This window comes from Eschrichtius robustus, chromosome 20, assembly GCF_028021215.1.
Source record: "Eschrichtius robustus isolate mEscRob2 chromosome 20, mEscRob2.pri, whole genome shotgun sequence".
In the NCBI taxonomy this organism is placed as follows: Eukaryota; Metazoa; Chordata; class Mammalia; order Artiodactyla; family Eschrichtiidae; genus Eschrichtius; species Eschrichtius robustus.
The window spans coordinates 15,028,510-15,047,472 of record NC_090843.1 but is presented as its reverse complement, the minus strand read 5'-3'; the positions used below and the strand labels follow the sequence as shown (position 1 = coordinate 15,047,472).

Below are 18,963 nucleotides of genomic sequence, written 5' to 3'. Positions count from 1 at the left end.
TCCCTAGAATTTTCCACATACATGTAAGTATCCTAAAGCCTAAAGATATCCTATCATACTGTCATCAGCACCTCCCACCTATAATACATATACTGAACCAGACTGTTGAGTCCCTGAAATCTCAGTATCACATATAGTGTTCTAAATTTTATTTTTTTACAAGTTTCATGTAGACACAGAAGAGAACACCAAGCAATGTTTATTGTGCAATTCCAATAGTTATCTGTGGAATCTTGGTTTAGAGTCAGTCTTCATAGCCATTTCAACTGTCTAGTTTAAACAAAAAGTAACAATCTAATTATATATCTATAAATTTCATATTTCTTCAAATATCAAGCACTAAAAGTACTGATTCATGTTATAATTTTTAAAATGTTTTGAAACTACACAGATTTCATATATTATTCCTTTTATAAAATAATCAAAATAATCTGATTATCTGGAAGAAAATTACTGTAACAGAGTCCTTCCAATGTATCTATAACCTTTGTAAAACTCCAAACCAAAAACAGAACACATGATGAAATAAGGATTTCTCAGTCACTGGGAAACTTTACAATGAGAAATGAACTGGTATTTTTTGTTTCCTGTGAATTCAGAGCTTACAGGTGGCATAAGGACTCAGATCTCTTGGATGACTTTACATGGCTTTCACTTTGATTTGTTTCATTTTCATTTGCTTCTTCTCCAATTTCTTTTGCTCACGCCTCAAGGCAGCTTCCTAGAGAGAAAGAGGGAATGCAAACTAAGATTTCAGTACTTGTTTAAAAAAAAGTCAAAACTAGAATACTGCCTATACTATTTAGGCTAGCACCACAAATAACATTCCAGAAGATAGTTATAAGAATTGCTAATATGTATGTTGGTTAATGAAAATTAACTTGAAATGAAGTAAAGATAACTAAAATCTCAAGTTAGAGAGAAATTAAACACTATACACTTAAGCAGACTTTGTTATTCTGGTCTGATTTTTCCTAAACACAGGAAACACTAGCCCAACTTTCATCATAACATATGTATCTGCCAAGGATTTGTATTTCAGTTCAGAAAACCTTAAGATCTTGTTTGATCAGATTATTAATTATAAATCTCTTCTTATTAGCACAGACTTTATGCCCAAGCACAACACTTTTCAATTCATAATGTTCAACTGGGAATTTTTATCATATTTTTATTTAGGAATTAGGAGGTTGTGTAAAAGGAGAAAGAGCTTCAAACACATTATTTTGGTAGCAAAAGTCACTGGTTTTTATCACCTGTACTGAGGGAAGCCTTACAGGCCAAGTCAAGGTATGACCTCACGGTTAGTTAACAGTGGCCACGTCTGATTAAAGCTTATTTCAGCTGCAATCTCAAGCCTAATTTTTTTAGGGGTTTAAGGTAGAAATGTTCTGATAAACACACTCCTCCACTGGTACAGGACTGAGAAAATATGGAAGAGGAAAAACAGAAGAACATAGTATATATATAGTCCTCGACAGTATAACAAATTATGTTTCAAAGGGTGATTTGTAAATTGTTGGTTTGGGAACTACTGACTCTGTCAGGTTCTCACACTTGCTAACAAAAAACTATCCACTAACCATCAATACAGCAGGGTAAGCCTGAATGAGTATCTATCCAAAGCTGTGCTACTGTGTTAACTATCTTGAAGAATTGAGCCATCATTGTTAACACCACTTCAATGGAAAAAATGCATTCTGAGTTTGGGTTCACAGAGGCAGGAATGAAGCCACCTCCTTTGGCAGCTGCTGCCTCTTGTGAGGGCTCAGTAGCAAGCAAACAGCAATAGCATATTTGTCAGGAGCTATACTCTTCTGGGACAGCTATATAAAATGGTCAAAAGACTGTCCCAAGGTCCCTTTCCCACTGTCCAAACTCTTACCTCCACCATACTCATTCTTTCCCCAACACTATCCATCCCTTACCATATTACATACTATACACATGTGTAAAACTACCAATGCACAGAATACAGTATAGTGATTGAGAGAAGAAATCTGTTTACATCAACATATTTAAGGAACATGTTTATGTTAATGTCCATAAATATGTGGAAAATGTTCAATAATTCAAAAACTGCCAAAACAAATGAGATACCATTTCCCCACTAACAGTCACACATTTCAAAAACTTGTTAAATAGTTTTCATAAAGACATGAGTAAAGAGGAGCTCTCATATCATGTACTGGTAAAAGTATAAACTGGTACAACTTCTTACTGGCAGCCAATCTCTCTTTTTCTCTCCTAGGATTGTTTTCTTCAGGAAATAAAAAAGAACAAATATGGAAAGACACTTTCTTGAAAGATTGCTATATTTTTAATATAAAAAGTTTATAAGATGATCTACATTAAGAAATGGAATATGTACACTGAATATACACAGTTGAGGAATTAAATAAACTAGTGTTAACAGTGGTTACTTTTAGGGATGGGACCTGTCTGAAGTATTATGTTACATTGTTCTTACATGGTAGAATTAAGGTTAATTTTAATGTCTGTGTATATGTTTCTCTATACTTTTCAAATTAAATATGTAACAAAACAAAACAAAGCTCTACCAGTAGTGGCAGGAAGGTCCAGATCATTGGTATAAATGAGCCATTCAAGCCGGAAATTCACTACAGGGTTTTTTGTGTTTTGTTTGGCTCCTTTCCCATTTAATTCACTAGATCTTTTTACAAGGTACCTAGGCCTAGATACTATAAAGTGGTGGTTCTAAAAAATACATGGTTTACACCCACAAGCAACTTACAATCTGACTTAAGTTCTGAGCCCCTCTTTTACTTAAACCTACTATAGTTTCAAACTCTAGAAATAACTGGAGAACTTTTTTTTTCATAGAAAAACGAAAGGCATTATCTATTAATGAGTCCATGTAGATTCTTCCTGTGTATCTGTTAAAAAGCCATTTATATTTATAAAGAAGACTACATGAACACAGAGCTCTATTTTCAGGGGAAAAATATCCATCAACTAAACGAAACCAAATCAAACAAAGATTGATGAGAAAGGATGAGAGGAGGGCTGTGGTACTCTGGGCCCTACACTCAACAGCATTAATGACTCTACCAGCAACTAAAGTGCCGCACAGGGGCTCACTTTTTTTTTTCTTTTTTTAAAAATTAATTAATTTATTTTTGGCTGTGTTGGGTCTTCGTTGCTGCACGCTGACTTTCTCTAGTTGCGGGGAGTGGGGGCTACTCTTTGTTGAGGTGCGCGGGCTTCTCACTGTGGTGGCTTCTCTTGTTGCAGAGCACGGGCTCTAGGCACACGGGCTTCAGTAGTTGTGGCACGCGGGCTCTAGGGCGCGCAGGCTTCTAGTAGTTGTGGCGCACAGGCTTGGTTGCTCCGGGGCATGTGGGATCTTCCCGGACCAGGGCTCGAACCCGTGTCCCCTGCACTGGCAGGCGGATTCTTAACCACTGTGCCACCAGGGAAGTCCAGTGGCTCACTTTTTCTTGGCAGCCTGCCTCCTCCACTTACAAGAATTTTCTTCAATCCTTGAGGTTATTCACATTAAAATTCACATTTCCCAGAACTTTGTTCTCCTCTTTTTTGACCAGCATTTGCAAGGTTTAAAATTTTAGAGCTGGACTACAGCATCTTACTTCACAAAACATGAGAACATGCTGATGTTTGAAACATAACAGACTACAGCCTTAAAAAGCTCTTGAGTTTGAGATTCTAGTTATGTACAAAATAGAAAACAAAATACAAACAAAAAATATTAGAATTCTCTAATTCTATAATCAAAATAAAATTTTTACAAAACAAGTTTATTTGGACCATAGGGCACATGTCCTGGCCTCTATTAAAATTCCAAATTTCTTTCTACCTTAGTAAGTGTTTGGCTTGAAAGATGATAGTGGAACTTTCCAAAAGGGCCTTTGCTGGGGGAACAGGATAATTCATATCATTCTCCAGGATCGAGACTCAATCTAACATGGTTTGAACAGGAAGGATTATTCTTTTTTTACAGTGCTATCAACTAACTGTCCCAAGTGCTGAGAAAATGCTAAGCTTTTAGCCTGTGTACATTCCTACACAGAATTACCTTAACAGCCAATGTGGTGCAAATAGGCATCCTTATAAATCTGAGTTTTACCACGGTGATAAGAAAAGTTTGTCTTACCTCCAGCCTGCGCTGTTTCTCAGGATCTTCCTCATTCATGATTCGCTCCTTCTCTGCTCTTTTCTTCTCCTCACGCCGAGACTGGGCAGCTTCCTGTCTCTGCACATGCGTCAGCTTCAAGAAGTTCTCCTCCACTCGAGCTCGGTTCTTGTCTGCTTTTTGTTTGCCCTTTCCCCAGGAAACAAAGCAATTTATAAGAAATCCATTTCAATCCAACAGAAACAAAATCCCATTTAATATTCTTTCATAAAACCACTCCCATGTAGCACTTTTAAGTCAACTAGCAAAGATAAAATCACTGAAATAATCGAAAGCTGACCCCCCTCCCCGCCGCCCCTTGGGGGGAAAAACACAATAAAAGGCTCCAACTTATAATAAAGGCTGCAGGTCTTACTTCTCTGTTGAGTCGAAACTTTTTGGCTTTATCAATAGAATAAATCACCATGTTCATCAGGGGTAGTAAAGCCTCCATATCCTTTGGGTAAGTGTTACCTGAGCCAGGCACTGGAAAACAAAACCATTTTCCTACTGAGTTAATGGCAGCATTCATACTTCTTGTATTAACTTTTTCTTGTTGTATTAATAGGCTCCTTTCTCCAAGTTTCTTAGGCAGCTAAAATGCAGCAGAAAATAGAAATTAAAATATATAAAAGGATCTCTTATTGAAGAAACCAAAAAACCAATAAGCTGGCATGAGGTTGTTTTTTTTAAAGATTTTTTTTTTGATGTGGACCATTTTTTTTTAAGTCTTTATTGAATTTGTTACAATACTGAGTCTGTTATATGTTTTGGGTTTTTTGGCCGCAAGGCATGTGGGATCTTAGCTCCCTGAACAGGGATCGAACCGGCACCCCCTGCATTGGAAAGCCAAGTCTTAACCACTGGACCGCCAGGGAAGTCCCTGGGGTTAGTTTTAATGTAGTTTTCTATAGCTATCATTTAGAAAGAAACAATACTCTCCTTAAGATCATCTCACAGAAAACAAAGAACTCAGACAGGACACAGAACACTTACCATTAAATGTAAACAATAGTGTCCTCTTAGTGTCAGGTAGCTTTAAAGGCTGACCTTCCCTGTCATAAAAGAAAGAGTTATTTAGAAAGAACACAAGAGAGAGATACTTTCCATGCACATAAGTCACCCAATTCACTTAGATGAACAGATACCTGTGCAAATAATCAGCACAGTATTTGGCTTGGCATCCCCAAGTCAAATACAATCTCAGAGCCCGAAGGAGCTTTACAGGTCATCTGGTCCACTCTTCTACCTGATGGATGCATTCCCAAGTGATCTTTATCCTATCCTTCAACACCTCCAGTGATGTCCCCTCCAGGCAGGATAATTCCATCTCACCTGGGGAGCCAGAAATGAGCCTGTATTTAAGTATGAGGCCCATATTTTAAATAACCTTTTTGTTTATTTTGATGGATTTTTATGTTTTATTTCCAACTCTTAATCTATCTTCCTATGATGAAGGATCTTATTTTTGAGTCAGGCTCAGAATAAGTTGAGAAATAATCTACTATAGCATATATAATTTAGTTCTGACTCCCCAAAGAATCCTCTTGTAATCTTTGACTTTCAACCCTCCACACCTCCCCCCACATACAAAATGCTCCATGAATGCCGCAATGTGATACTTTGTCCACAGTGTTATTATTGAGTTGAGCAAGGCAAGGATGATCCAACACCATCTAGAGGCATAAGTAATTTTGATTACCTTAGTGATTTTGACAGAAAATTAAAATTCAAATTGGCTTTTAACTGTATTCAACTCCACAGTCCTTAGCCAAAAATTTAGGTCAGAACCAATTCTACACCAAGGGTAAACTTAAATATGCTCTCCTGCGACAGGATGTGAAATCAAACAGCAAATTCAAGCCCTGAATATTTACATTCGAACAATATTACTATAAAGCCAGAAACTTTATGGGCATTAAGGGTGTCTGATAATACACTAGAAAGAATATAATCACTCAACCATTCAAAGAAGAAAGCCGGAAAAGGCCATGAATTACAAAATGCATACACCTGCAATCAAACACAAGTCAAACATCACAGACAGATTCACATCATAAATTAAAAAGGAAAAACCAAAAAACAACAACCCTAGACTACAAAGGACAGAGATTACCAATTGCATTTTCTTAGTATTAGCCATTCTGTTAGATTCTCATTTACCTCACTGAGTGGGGGATGCATACATGTGGTGACACGTGCAAACTGGGGAGGCTTATTTGATTGTCCCCCATAGGTTTTCAATTACCTTCACGATGCATGCAGTCAAAGCAAAGGAAAACTTGGATGCTGTCACCAACTTCCCTCACTCATTTGGGAAGGGAAATTGCAGAAGCACCTTGCAGGTGTTTCAACACAGAAAGCTGGTGAAGAAAACTGATTTCAATATTTTTATTTTATACGTACTCTTGCATAATTTTTGGACCAGAGAACTGGTCTGAAAAATGAACAGATTCAATCTTGTCAGCATAGTGTGTAAGAAAGTGAACCATCTGAAATAAGAAAAGAGAATTATTTTTTTTAAAGTAGGTTTGATGCACTTCTCTTTTTTCATAAAGATATTCACTCTTTAATCCTCCTTACTTTTGCACAATGTCATGAAGGCTAAAGCTTAAAAAAATTAAATTTAAATAAGGACTCTCCCTATGATGAAACTACTGCCTTTCTTTAGTCACACCAATGATCAAAATTGAGCAGCTGAAAATATATCTCAAAATAGTGTTCAAAATACGAGTGAAAGCATGAACATGAAATCTAAAATAATTTTAGGAATTCTTCACAACCACATCACCCAGAACTTACATTTAGAACTGTCTTTGAGCTTTCCTGTATTTTTATGATACTAAGATGTGCTGTTACCATACACAACCAATAGGAAAAAAATAGCTCTTTACATACCTATCTTCTACACTAACTGAAACTTTAAAAAACGTACTAAATGACATGGTGATAAGGATTAAAGTAGTAGTGCTTTTTCAAAAAACCTGAAAGCCATTAGCAATCCTAGGGACAATCTGTTCTTGATTTAGAGAGAATTTCTTGACTAATAAAAGTGTCTTTTCGACACGTGAATCTATTGTTTAAAGAAAGTATTTTAATGGTTGTGTGGGAAAGGAAGATAAAAATGAAGAATTTGTACAGTGTAACTTTCAGGGAGACTGTCCTGTAAATGGTCTACAAATGTATGTCTTCTATTGTATTTACCTTTGTATCCATCATTCCCTCTGTGACTTCTCCCATCTCTGACAGGATGGCCAAGGAGTCAGGCAGTCCATACTTCGCTCCAGACTTAGGTTTGTCACTACAAAACTCACTCTAGAGGAAGACGCAGTTGAAAGTAAGACATGATATTTTATTATGCACAAGGACTTTTTTTTCTCAAGAGAATATGTACTGACCTATTTCAAAGTGATACAACTGTTCAAGTGATATAATTATCTTATGCTCTGAAGTCAAACATTTATGTAATAAAGAGGCACAGTTTCTACATATTTGAAAAAGAACCTGACATACCAGATCCTGCATCTCTTTCTGTAGTCGTACCAAGGCTTTCCGAGTACCAACAGCAAACACATAGGTATCCATGTCTTCATCATTCATGGTTACTTTTATTTGCTTTAAAAAAAACCAACAAAACTCACCTGTTAGGTTCTGTGATAGGCAGATTTCTAAGACAGCCCCCAATATTCCTGCCTGCTGGTGTATACATCCTCCCCTTGAATGTGAGCAGGACTTGTGAATGTGATGGTATTATCATTACCATGATTACGCTGTGTTACATGGCAGATGGTCCTTGATCAGTTGACTTTGAGTTAATCAAAAGGGACACTATCCTGGGTGGACTGACCTAATCAAGTGAGTCCTCAAAAGGGACTGGACCCTACTTGAAGAAAGAGTGAAAGTGTGAAAGGGCTATGGGGCGGAGGGGAACCACGTGGCAAGGACCTGAGAATAGCCTCTAGGAGCTAAGAGCGGTTCCCGGCGACAACTAGCAGGAAAATAGGAACTTGCAACCACAGGGAGCAGAATTCTGCCAACAGCCTAAATGACCCTATGAAAAAGGGTCCAAGCTCCAGAGGCATGGAAGTTCTGTGCACCGCCCCACCCCCACGCCTCTCTTCCATTTGGCTGTTCCTGAATTGTAGCCTTTACAATGAACTGGTAAATATAAGTAAAGTGTTTTCCTGAGTTCTGTGAGCTATTCTAGAAAATTATTGAATCGGAGGGGAGGGCTGTGGGAACTCTAGATTTATAGCTGGGCAGTCAGAAGTATGGCGGCCTGGGGCCTGCAACTGGCATCTGAAGTGTGGGCAATCTTGTGGGAATGAGACCTTTAACTTGTGGGATCTGGCACTAACTCCAAGTAGATGATATGAGAATCGGATTGAACTGTTGGACACCCAACTGGTATCTGGAGAATCAGAGAACTGGTTGTTGGTGTTGGAAACACCCCAGAGGCACGTTAAACAGTTTTTAATACTCTACATTGGGCCAGAGAGATAAAGTTATAAGCCTAAAGAGTCTGGTATGATAAAACATGGCCCTATTTGTCTTATTAACTATATCTTTAAAAGTTTGGGTCAAAAATTACCAGTATATATGTGGAAGAAGGGAAATGTTAATGTAGGGAAATATAGCAAAGATCTGGCAAGATGGCAGTTGCTAAAGAAAAGGTTTTCTGTTCTTTTATCATTGAGGGGAAACTACACAAAGTAACACCTTAAGCAGAACCCACATAAAAAGGCTTAAAAATATAAAAAACCCATATGTTTGTTGAGGCTGCTTTTCATTGCAGGGAAAAAAACCCCAAAAAACAGCAAAAAAAAGTAAAAGGCTGGCTGGCTCAGAGGAAAAGAGATTAAATCGACCTCAGGAAAGAACTGAAAACGATTAACACAACACTCTAAAGAATAATTTCTACAAAAAGATGGCTGAAGATGCAGCAAAACTTCCTCCTTTGAGTTTTAACTGAGGAGGCTCTGAAAACTAGTGGGTAAAATCATCAGTGGCCACATTAGAAAAATTAAAATAAATAAAAGAAACAGGTTTCCAACTAACAATAAGACCTTTAAAATAACAACTGCGTTTCAATCCAATAAAAAGTACCTAATTATATTACCAATATAGCACTTATTAACCAAATACTACTTTGTATTTTGATATATATGCATACATTTCTTGTTCTACTAGCTTATATAAAAGACTGTCTCATGTATTTTTGTTTCTTGCAGCAGTGGGAGTCAGCACAATTATTTATTGGAAGAATGAAGGGAGGGGGAATGTGGCATTTCTAATGAAGGACACAATTTTCAGATTAACATGTTAATTTAACAAAGGAAAGAAAGTATACCAAACAATAAGGTCTCCATATTGTGTTATGAACTCATTCAGCCCAAGATGTATTACTTGAGGCAAAAAATATTTGAAAAGAAACCCAGCCTACTGCCAAAGATAAAAGCAGACACCAAAAGCAGAATCAGATGTGAGGGCAAATGGTCTGTGACAACTGTTTTTTCCCTCCATCATCCAGGTTGATTCTGTTGATGTACCTGGTGACAGAGTATTACCTCTTTCCCCACAAAAAGCACATACGTCTCCTCACACCCACCTGCACCTCCACCCCCAGTTTCACACTGAGTGGAAGATGATCTGTCTAGATAGAAAAGGTTCCATTTTTTGGGCAAGGGACACAAGTTGTTAGAAAGTCCAAATATAATCCTGGCAAGAAATGGAACAAGCTCTAAGAAGTTAAGAATTCAATCTGTACAGAGAAAACCAGCAGAAAGAATACATACCACTTGATCACTCACTGGCCTCATCATCCGGGCCAGGACATTCAATAAGTCCTGTCTCTTGAGGAACTAAAAAACAAAAAAAACCCAAGAGAACAATTGTAACTTCTGTTTGCTATAAGGAGAAGACATTGGAGGGGGACTCAAATGCTTCATCAAATATACTCTACATTTGCCAGTCAGTAAAAAAGATGATTTTTATTTACTTATTTATTTGGCTGTGCCGCGTGGCTTGCAGGATCTTAGTTCCCTGACCAGGGATCGAACCAGGGCCTCCTGCAGTGGAAGCGCAGAGTCTTAACCACTGGACCACCAGGGAATTCCCAAAAGATAATTTTTAGATCTCATTTTAAGTCAAACATGAAAAAAATTAGACACTGATCTTACAGGACTTGGGATCACGCTGGAAAAAACGAAAGGAAGATACACACTGTACCAGAAATTCCCTACTTACCCTCAGCTGGATAAGCATCCCCTCACAGCACACTCGACCAGAACACCACAGGTTGTAAATGTGCTCATTCTCCTGGTTCAGCTTTCCTGTGCTGGTGGCTTCTTTGTTAGTTCCATCATCCCCTAGGGGTAAAACCATTAACATGATTCACTGGAAATGTTGGGGCCTAATCACCACACACTCTTCTACTCTGACCCCCAAATGATGGTACCTTTAGGTTAACAATACTTAGCTATCTTATAGAACTCTCCTTTAGACATAGATTACAACAGATGAGCATTATTCCTTTTACTTCTAAAATGCTTTATTGTTGCCATTAAAAAATTATGGACTCTAGCATTACTTATGTGTCCTTGTTAATGACATTCAGCTTGAAATACAAGTATCTCGAGAGTAGGTACAAAATGGAGCAAAGTCAGTTTAAATGTCTCTGCCAAAAGTTAAAAAAAAAAAAACTTATGTAGTGAATAAAAAATACCATTAATACTAACTATTCAACGTTCCCTCACGGTGTTTCCTTTCATTTAACTTTATCCAAGTTTGTTTTTCCTGCAGCAAAATGATAACAGTGGTATTAAGAGCTACAAAAAGCTCAAATTCCAATAATTTCCTCTCTTCATTTAATTCATTAATGTACAAAAAAATGTGTCCAACTTTACGAGGTAAAGCAGACTGACACACCAAATGAAAACACACCAAGCGAAGTAGAAGGCATTAAAGGCTGCTTATTTTTTTCCTAATTTCCAGGTCAAAAAGTACTGAAATAGTATGGTACAGTGGACAGCATGGACTTTGGAAGCAGGTAGACTAGGTTCTAGTATCATGGTTACAGTTGAACAGCTTAGACAAGTTTTAACACTTCTCTGGACTTCAGATCCCTCCTTAGGAAAACAGAAACTATATCCAACTGACAGTATTGTTCTAAAGATTAAATAAGAAACAATGTATGCAAAGTACCTAGCAAAACATAGTACACAGTCCTGCTAAAGAGCAGAAGAGATGGATACTTGCTTGCTATCAGAGGGAAACAAAGTGTTCAAAGCCAAACTGAAGTGAAGGTGGGTGAGTCTACCTTACCCCCTACACTACACCATTACAAGGCTTCCTCTAAGGTAACAGTGTACACCTCTGCAGTGGATCTGACACTAAAGTGCCTAAAACCTGAAGGAATTTTGAAGGACTTCTAATTTCTAAAAGATGAATTGAAAGCATTTATTGATCTATGTAAAATGTCAAAATTCTTTGCTTTTGGCTAGATTTTTATCAACTTGTTTTTATAACACTGATTGTCTCATTCTATCTGAAGCTGTATAGCAAATGATTGATGAAAGATGAGAAAATTATTTCATGAATGCAATTTATTCATTATGCAAAACCTAACAAAAAAGAGATCCTTGAGAGAAGAAAAAAAAGCATCCTCTTCAGCAGTCCATGAAAGTAGTTAGATGCTTACACTGAGCGAATAAGCAGTTCTTACCAGAAAGTTTTCAAACAGGTGGCTAGACTTGTATTAGCCTAACTTACCTACTAAGGTAAAGTTGCTCTCCAAAAGCTCCCTATGAGTGTTAAACCAGGCCTGAGCAAGGCGACTGTTTTTATTCTTCCCGATGATATAATTCATGATGTAGGCAAGCAGACCAGTCACCATTAAAATCTCTAGATAATAACTCTCCCAACTGTTCTGGAGGTGTGCAGGAACCTAAAGAAGAACAATCGTTCCATTTAATGTTGGTTGAGGCTGAAGGACGAAGTCTAACTCAAGGTATGAAGGAGAATGATAAAACCCATAAACGGAAGTGGATACGTTAGGTAACTGCCACTGAATATGGTTATACTTTGAAAAATATGCCCATTTCGGTTTTCCAGGTCATCTTTTTTTTTCAGTGTTGCTTTTTTTTTTTTTAAATGAAGGTTTTATTTATTATTTATTTATTTATCTGGCTGTGTTGGCTCTTCATTGCTGCGTGCGGGCTTTCTCTAGTTGCAGCGAGCAGGGGCTACTCTTTGTTGCAGCATGCAGGCTTCTCATTGCGGTGGCTTCTCTTGTCGCAGAGCATGGGCTCTAGGCACGCGGGTTTCAGTAGTTGTGGCACGTGGGCTCAGTAGTTGTGGCTCGCGGGCTCTAGAGCGCAGGCTCAGTAGTTGAGGCGCACGGACATAGTTGCTCCGCGGCATGTGGTATCCACTTGGACCAGGGATTGAACCCGTGTCCCCTGTGTTGGCAGGCAGATTCTTAACCACTGCGCCACCAGGAAAGTCCTTCCAGGTCATCTTTGTAAAAGATTCTTTAAGGAAATATGAGGATAATCAAATGGGATGAAAAGCTGGAAAGCCCTCTGTATTCATCTTGATTCTGAGTCCCACCCCCCAATTAAACCCAATGTCTATCCTCTTCATTCCTTGGTAAATAAAACTAGGAAGGCTAAAATAAAAACATACGGGTTGCGGGACTTCCCTGGTGGCACAGTGGTTAAGAATCTGCCTGCCAATGCAGGGGACATGGGTTCAAGCCCTGGTTCGGGAAGATCCCACATGCCGAGGAGCAACTAAGCCCGTGTGCTGCGCGAGCCACAACTACTGAGCCCATGTGCCGCAACTACTGAAGCCTGCACGCCTAGAGCCTGTGCTCCACAACAAGAGAAGCCACCGCAATGAGAAGCCCGTGCACTGCAATGAAGAGTAGCCCCCGCTCGCTGCAACTAGAGAAAGCCTGAGCGCAGCAACAAAGACCCAACGCAGCCAAAAATAAATAAATAAATAAATAAATTTATATAAAAAGAACCCAACAAAAGATACAGGTTGTTTTCCCGTGTGTCCACTGCATCAGAAGAACTGATGTCAAACTCTTTCATGGCTCCCATGTTACATCAACACCAGCTACGTGTCACTAATTATATTTCTAAGATTAACGACAGCAAGATATTTTGTTGGTTAGTTTGGGATTCAAAACCTGTATACCTACATCGACAATTGTTATTGGGTCTTTATTTTTGCTAGAAGAAGTATCTGGTTTGTCTTCATAACCTTCAAATTCTTCATCATCATATGGTTCACTCTCGGTATCTCCCTCCTACGAAAATGAGGCACAATCTGTTTTCCCCCACTAACATCACAGGCAATTTTATCTCATTTGTATAGGCAACATTTGTAGAGGAAAACAGAACATGAAAGCAGCAAGCACAGAACAGAGAGATATTACATATTTGAAACAAATGATGACTCCCCATGCATTTGAACCCTGAGCTCTAAATGATACGATTCCCACCCACCCACACACCAGTACATATCCACCCCCACTCCATCATCCTCCATCCAGGCTTTCCATAGAGGAGAAAAATACAATTCATTTTTTGTTGAATGTAAAAGGCGAGAACATACCACAAACATTTAGAAGAGCTCCATCTACTGAATAAAAATGAGCATACCAGAGGGTAAAGGTCTCCTTAGACCTGGGCATTACTTTCAATGTCTGGGAAAAGTGCTAGTTACACATTGTCCCATCCTTCCACTTTCCCAAGAAATCAATAAAAAAGAACCTTTACCTGGGTATCTGCATCTTCAAAATCTCCTTCTTGGTTTTCATCCTGCCCTTCCAACTCCACAGTAGTCTCGTCTTCATCATCTTCAGTGGTTATCACTCGTTGAGGAGATTCAGTAACAGAGTCTTCTGTGACGTCCTCAAATTCAGCGAAGTCATTATCATCATACTCTACGATGTCTTCCTCATCCTCGAAATCATCAAACTTGGCTTCAGAGACACTCCCAAATATCAAAAGGACAACACAGAAAGCATGGAAGGCTTTCATTGCCCCTTAAAAATAAGTCAAACAAGACAAAAACAAAAACCCTAAGTGGACTGCCATTCTACACATACCGATCACATTTTGTAAACAGTTAAAAAATAAATCTAAGACTCTCCCACTTTTCTCTTATTTAATACTGTTCATTTCAGATAGCATTATATACAGAATAATAAGGTGAGGTTCAAGAGGCCTGGGTTCTAGTCTGGACTCTCTCACTAGTTATCTGTAAAATCTTGTACTAGTCATTTAATTTCTTTAGGTTGGTTTCCATTTACACTGTGTGTTCAGTATGCAGTTTTTGAACACCTATACAAAGCTTTATATAGAAACTGGGAAGAGGGATAATGAAAGAAGAATGAGATGCAACTATCTGTTGGTTGTAATAAAAATAATACATGAATGGAAAGCTATTCATTCTTAGGTCAACTTTATGTGTGCACATCATCATCATCATCAAAGCAAATGTTTAAGACACAAAGTGCTAGGCACTGTCCTAAAGGCTTTATAAAAAGCAACCAATTTAATCCTCATGACAACCCTCTGAAGAAAGTGGTTTTATTAACATCCCCATTTCATAGATAAGGAAAACGAGGCACAGAAATGCTAAGTAATACAACCACCAAGTGACAGAGAACTATGTTCTGATGCCAGTTTTGCCTCCAGAATCCCTGCTATCAACCACTTCTCAGGCAGCACCTCCAAAGTCAGCCAGTAGCAGTGATTTTGTTACTTATTTAAAGTAGCAATTTTTGCTAACACCACCTACTCAAGAACCACAGTATTATCCTAAATGGTCTCCCCTGCTCAACTCTCTCCCTACTCCATACTTCTCCCTAAAAACTACCTTTATCCTTCTAAAACATGACTTTTGTTTCATAAGGATTCAATCACCAATGAAGGCTAACCAATTACCTAAAGAATAATAATAAAACTCCTCTAGCTTTCACTGCTTTTCATAAAATGATCCTACCATATCAAATAAAATGTTCCCTCACTGAGCATATCACCATGTCAGATACTATGCCAAGAGAACCTAGCTTCAAGGACATGAGTTACAGTATGATAGGGAAAATCTGAGACCGGTTAAACCATACATACATACAAAAAACAAACTTACTTTTCGTTTATTAAAAATTGTTATGACTGACGTTAGAACCCAAGTTGTTTTAGAAGCAAATACACAAACAAAAAGGTTTAGAAGGTCATACATACATCTACATATAAATAGTAGTTATTATGTATGATAGGATTATGGGCATTTTACCTTTATTTTTCTTTATATTGAATACTTTTCTAATTTTTCTATGATGTTCTTATAATAAAATGTTCTTCAAAAAATAAAATAAAAGGATAGTTCCTGCACTCAGGAAGAGGCACTGCAGACTGAGGAACAGCTATAGCATAGAGGGCTGAAACAGCACATTTTAGGAGTTTGGTATGATAGAACATTGGGTTTGTAGACCCAAATGGGGGAAATGAGGCTAAAAAGGCCAGCACAGGCCAGATCATGATGATCCTTTTTTATTTATTTATTTGATGATCCTTATTTAAATACCACACTAAGAAGTTTGGATGATTAGAATCAACTAAAGGATTTAAGTAAGAGAGTGACACAATCAGATTTGCAATTTAACCCTGACAGCTCATACAGAGGGTGAATTAGAGAAGGGCACCTGAGGTGGGAAAAACAGCAAGTGGCTGAGATAATTAGGAGATAAAACACGACCGAACTGGCAGTGGTATTGCGAATGAACAGGAAAACAGATTTGACAGGTATTAAGGATTATATTTGTCAGCATAAAGTGACTGAATATAAGGAATGTGGGAAATGAAGATCTGGGGTGATTCCAAGTTTTGGCTTGATTAACAGCTGGACAAAGTCATCCTTGAGATAAAAAACAATAAAGGAGCGAAAAAATTGGGGGAAGGCAATAAATTAAATTTAATACTTGTTGAAAAGTTTGAAGTGTTTTCAAGCAGTATGTCAGATGATTAACATTTATCTCTTAATTTTCACAATATCCTAAAAGGTATTATAACCTATTTTACAAAGGGAGAAAAGGAAGCATTTGAAGTATAAGCCTGGAGTTCAGGATACGCGCCTAAGCTGGAAATAGAGATGGTGTGAGAATGAAAGAGATCCCCAGGGAGTATTAGGAGTTAGGTTTAAAAAAAAAAAAAGCACCAAAAAGTCTTGAAACAAATCATAACAGCTAAGAGTTGTGCATAATAGGGAGAACTGGAATGGGAAACTAAGGAATGGTTAAAGAAAAAGAGACTCTGGTCAAAGTGGTAGCACAGAAGTCAAAGGAGAAGCATATTTCTAAGAAGGAAACAGAGCTAGGTTTCAATTGCTGCAGAAAGTTCAAGTAAAATCTGGACCAAAAATTTCCCAATGTTAATAAGGAAATCATTATTGGCAACTGCAAGGAAGTGGTTAAGTATGAAAGCCAGGATGCAGGGAGCTGAGTACTAACAGAGTGAATGGGTGGCAAAAGGGAGTGTGTATTGGGTTGGCCAAAAAGTTCGTTCGGTTTTAAGTTCAAAAAAGACACATTTTTCACTTTCATGAAGAACTTTATTGAACAACATATTCACTAACTGAAAGAACTTTTTGGCCAACCCAATACTGCTCTCTCAAGGTGCTCTGGTATAGTGAATATTCTATATCTCATATTTACAACACCATAAATTCATAAAGGAAATTGGCTCAATATCAAAGGCTATTGCCCAATACCTTGCAACTCACGGCTGCTCAAGAAATGTTCTTAAAATTGGACAAAGTTCATAAATTTTGAAAGGCACAAATGATTTGAGAAATGCCACCAAGGATAGGCCAATATTATATCCTTTCCAATATTTGATCTTTGAGGTTAGCAGCAGGGGACATTTATGGGAAAACATAGCTGGCCTCTTGACAACAACCTCAAAGAGGCTCGTGATGTGTCTCCAAACACCCTTAGCTTCATAGTCAAAAATGGAAGAAATACGAAAAGTAGCACATATGTTGGTGGAGTTAGGTTTGGTTTAAAACATCAGCTCTACCATTTGCCAGCCATATGATATTGGGCTAATTACTTAAACCCCTGTTCCCCACATACAAAAAAAGGGATAGTCATTCACTACTTGCCTCACAGGGCTGTAGTGGATATTACAAGAGATACGTGCTTGGCACATAGAAGATACTCAATAAATAGCAGTTCCCATTACTTCCTTCCACTGTGCCTTATGAACGCCCTTTAAGGTGTAAAAATACCTCATTTTTAGTGTTTCTCTTTCAGATCTCAGTTTTAAACTTTTTCAAATAGAAGCAAATAAAGGTTAACACTGGCACAGTCAACCTGATTAACTCCCTGACAAAAGGTCTGGTCATTTCAAAGTGAATTTCCACTTAGAACGTTCACACCACAGAAGCACTCCTAAGTTAACTCAGCCCTGTAACAGAGCTCCTTTAAGGGTATTTAGGTTAAAATTATCCAAGCCATCTGTGCCTTGGCCTTCCTTCCCAGAAGTCTGTCTGGTGCACCTGTCAACTCATTTCTCAAACGCACAACTCCCTGCCTGAGAGGCAGTCCTGAGACTCCTGGGGCAGGGCACCCCAGCACTAACAAGTCTGGTCTGATTTCTTCTGCTAGCTCACCTGGCAGTCGCAGCGATTGGGTCTGGACTTAAAAACGGAAGGGGACTAAGTGCAGGAATCATTCCTTGTTGGCATTTTAGAGTAGGCCTTTCTGACAATGGCCAGACCCTGAGGCTTCTGGAGATCATGGAGACACTCTCCTGTCTCCTTACACATGGTGGATAAAAACATGTCATGTTAGAAACCTTCAGAGAAGACGGACCACAGCGGTTGCTGCTTCTGTTAAGCCTGCGGGATCTAGTCTTTCCCCAGCAAGGAGAATCAATTCTACGCTGCATTCTTCCTGCTGGCACGCTGTGGGCTTGCTCTAACTTTGCTCTGCGGGTTGGCATTTGCTCACAGTTCTGGAAGTTCCCAAAAACCGTTAAAAGTCACTCCAACCCCGAACAGAACTCCCAACAGAAAATGGGCCCTGGGGTGGACAAAGTCTGGTTTGTTTTTAAGAAAGTCGGGAAAAGCGAGAAGGCGCGGGGACCGAGGCATGTCACCATAGGCTGGACTTAGGGGATGGGGTGGGAAAAGGGACCTGGTTAGGCCACGCAACTCAGCGTCACCGCTCGGCCCAGCCCGACGCCACCGACTAGCGCGTCACGGCCCGCTCCCTACCTGTACGGAGGGCTAGAACCCGGACCAGCGCTCCTGCGGCTGCCGCCTTACCCTGCCTGCCTCTCGGGCCGGCCACCGCCTGCCGGGTCACTGCGGTTTCACTGCCCTCGACGCCTCTAGGACACAGCCGGACCAGGCAGCTCAGTCACACCGCACCACTCTTCACGTAACCTCCGCCAGCCGTTACGTAGAATTCGTGCGGCCCGTCCGCGCCTGCGCACGGCGCGGGGGCGGGACACAGCTCAGGGGGCCGAGCGAGACCTCCTCCTCCCCCGCCCAGCTGAGGCGAGGTGTGGTAGCTGGGAGGGTTACATAAGCCCGGCCCCTGGGCCGGAACTGCCCGCGCCTATCCCTGTGCTCTCCACTAGGGTTCAGTCAAGTTGTCATCACGCTGAACCCGTGCTCCGGAAGCTAAAAGTCGCCATGCTCTACGGACCACGTGGCCAGAGGCACGCGGGGAAATCTTGCCCTGGTCGCATTTGCAAAGGAGCGGACTTTAGAGGATCGACAATTTT

General features: G+C 39.4%; 1 protein-coding gene across 2 annotated transcripts; it reads right to left on the bottom strand.

Annotated features, from left to right (window-relative positions):
• Positions 1-134: 134 nt before the first annotated feature.
• Positions 135-18,653, bottom strand: CCDC47 (coiled-coil domain containing 47). 2 transcript variants are annotated; one of them, XM_068530502.1, is made up of 13 exons: positions 18,500-18,653; positions 13,942-14,210; positions 13,362-13,469; positions 11,924-12,098; positions 10,400-10,521; positions 9,949-10,014; positions 7,667-7,768; positions 7,358-7,468; positions 6,560-6,645; positions 5,150-5,208; positions 4,530-4,639; positions 4,136-4,303; positions 135-721 (listed from the first exon to the last, which is right to left on the bottom strand). In XM_068530502.1, the coding sequence occupies exons 2-13, from the start codon at positions 14,203-14,205 to the stop codon at positions 641-643; spliced, it is 1,452 nt and encodes a 483-aa protein (XP_068386603.1). In that variant the 5' UTR covers positions 14,206-14,210; positions 18,500-18,653; the 3' UTR covers positions 135-640. The 2 variants fall into 2 exon arrangements, with proteins under 2 accessions (XP_068386603.1, XP_068386602.1); XM_068530501.1 differs by having other exon boundaries at positions 18,449-18,652.
• Between the last annotated feature and the right edge of the window lie 310 nt (positions 18,654-18,963).

Coding starts and splice junctions, on each gene's coding strand:
- CCDC47 (XM_068530502.1), bottom strand. CDS start 14,205: ATGAAAGCCTTCCATGCTTTCTGTGTTGTCCTTTTGATATTTGGGAGT. Junction 7,769..9,948: donor GGCCAGTGAGTGATCAAGTG/GTATGTATTCTT, acceptor TTTTTTTTAAAG/CAAATAAAAGTAACCATGAA. Junction 5,209..6,559: donor GGTCCAAAAATTATGCAAGA/GTACGTATAAAA, acceptor CTTTTATGACAG/GGAAGGTCAGCCTTTAAAGC.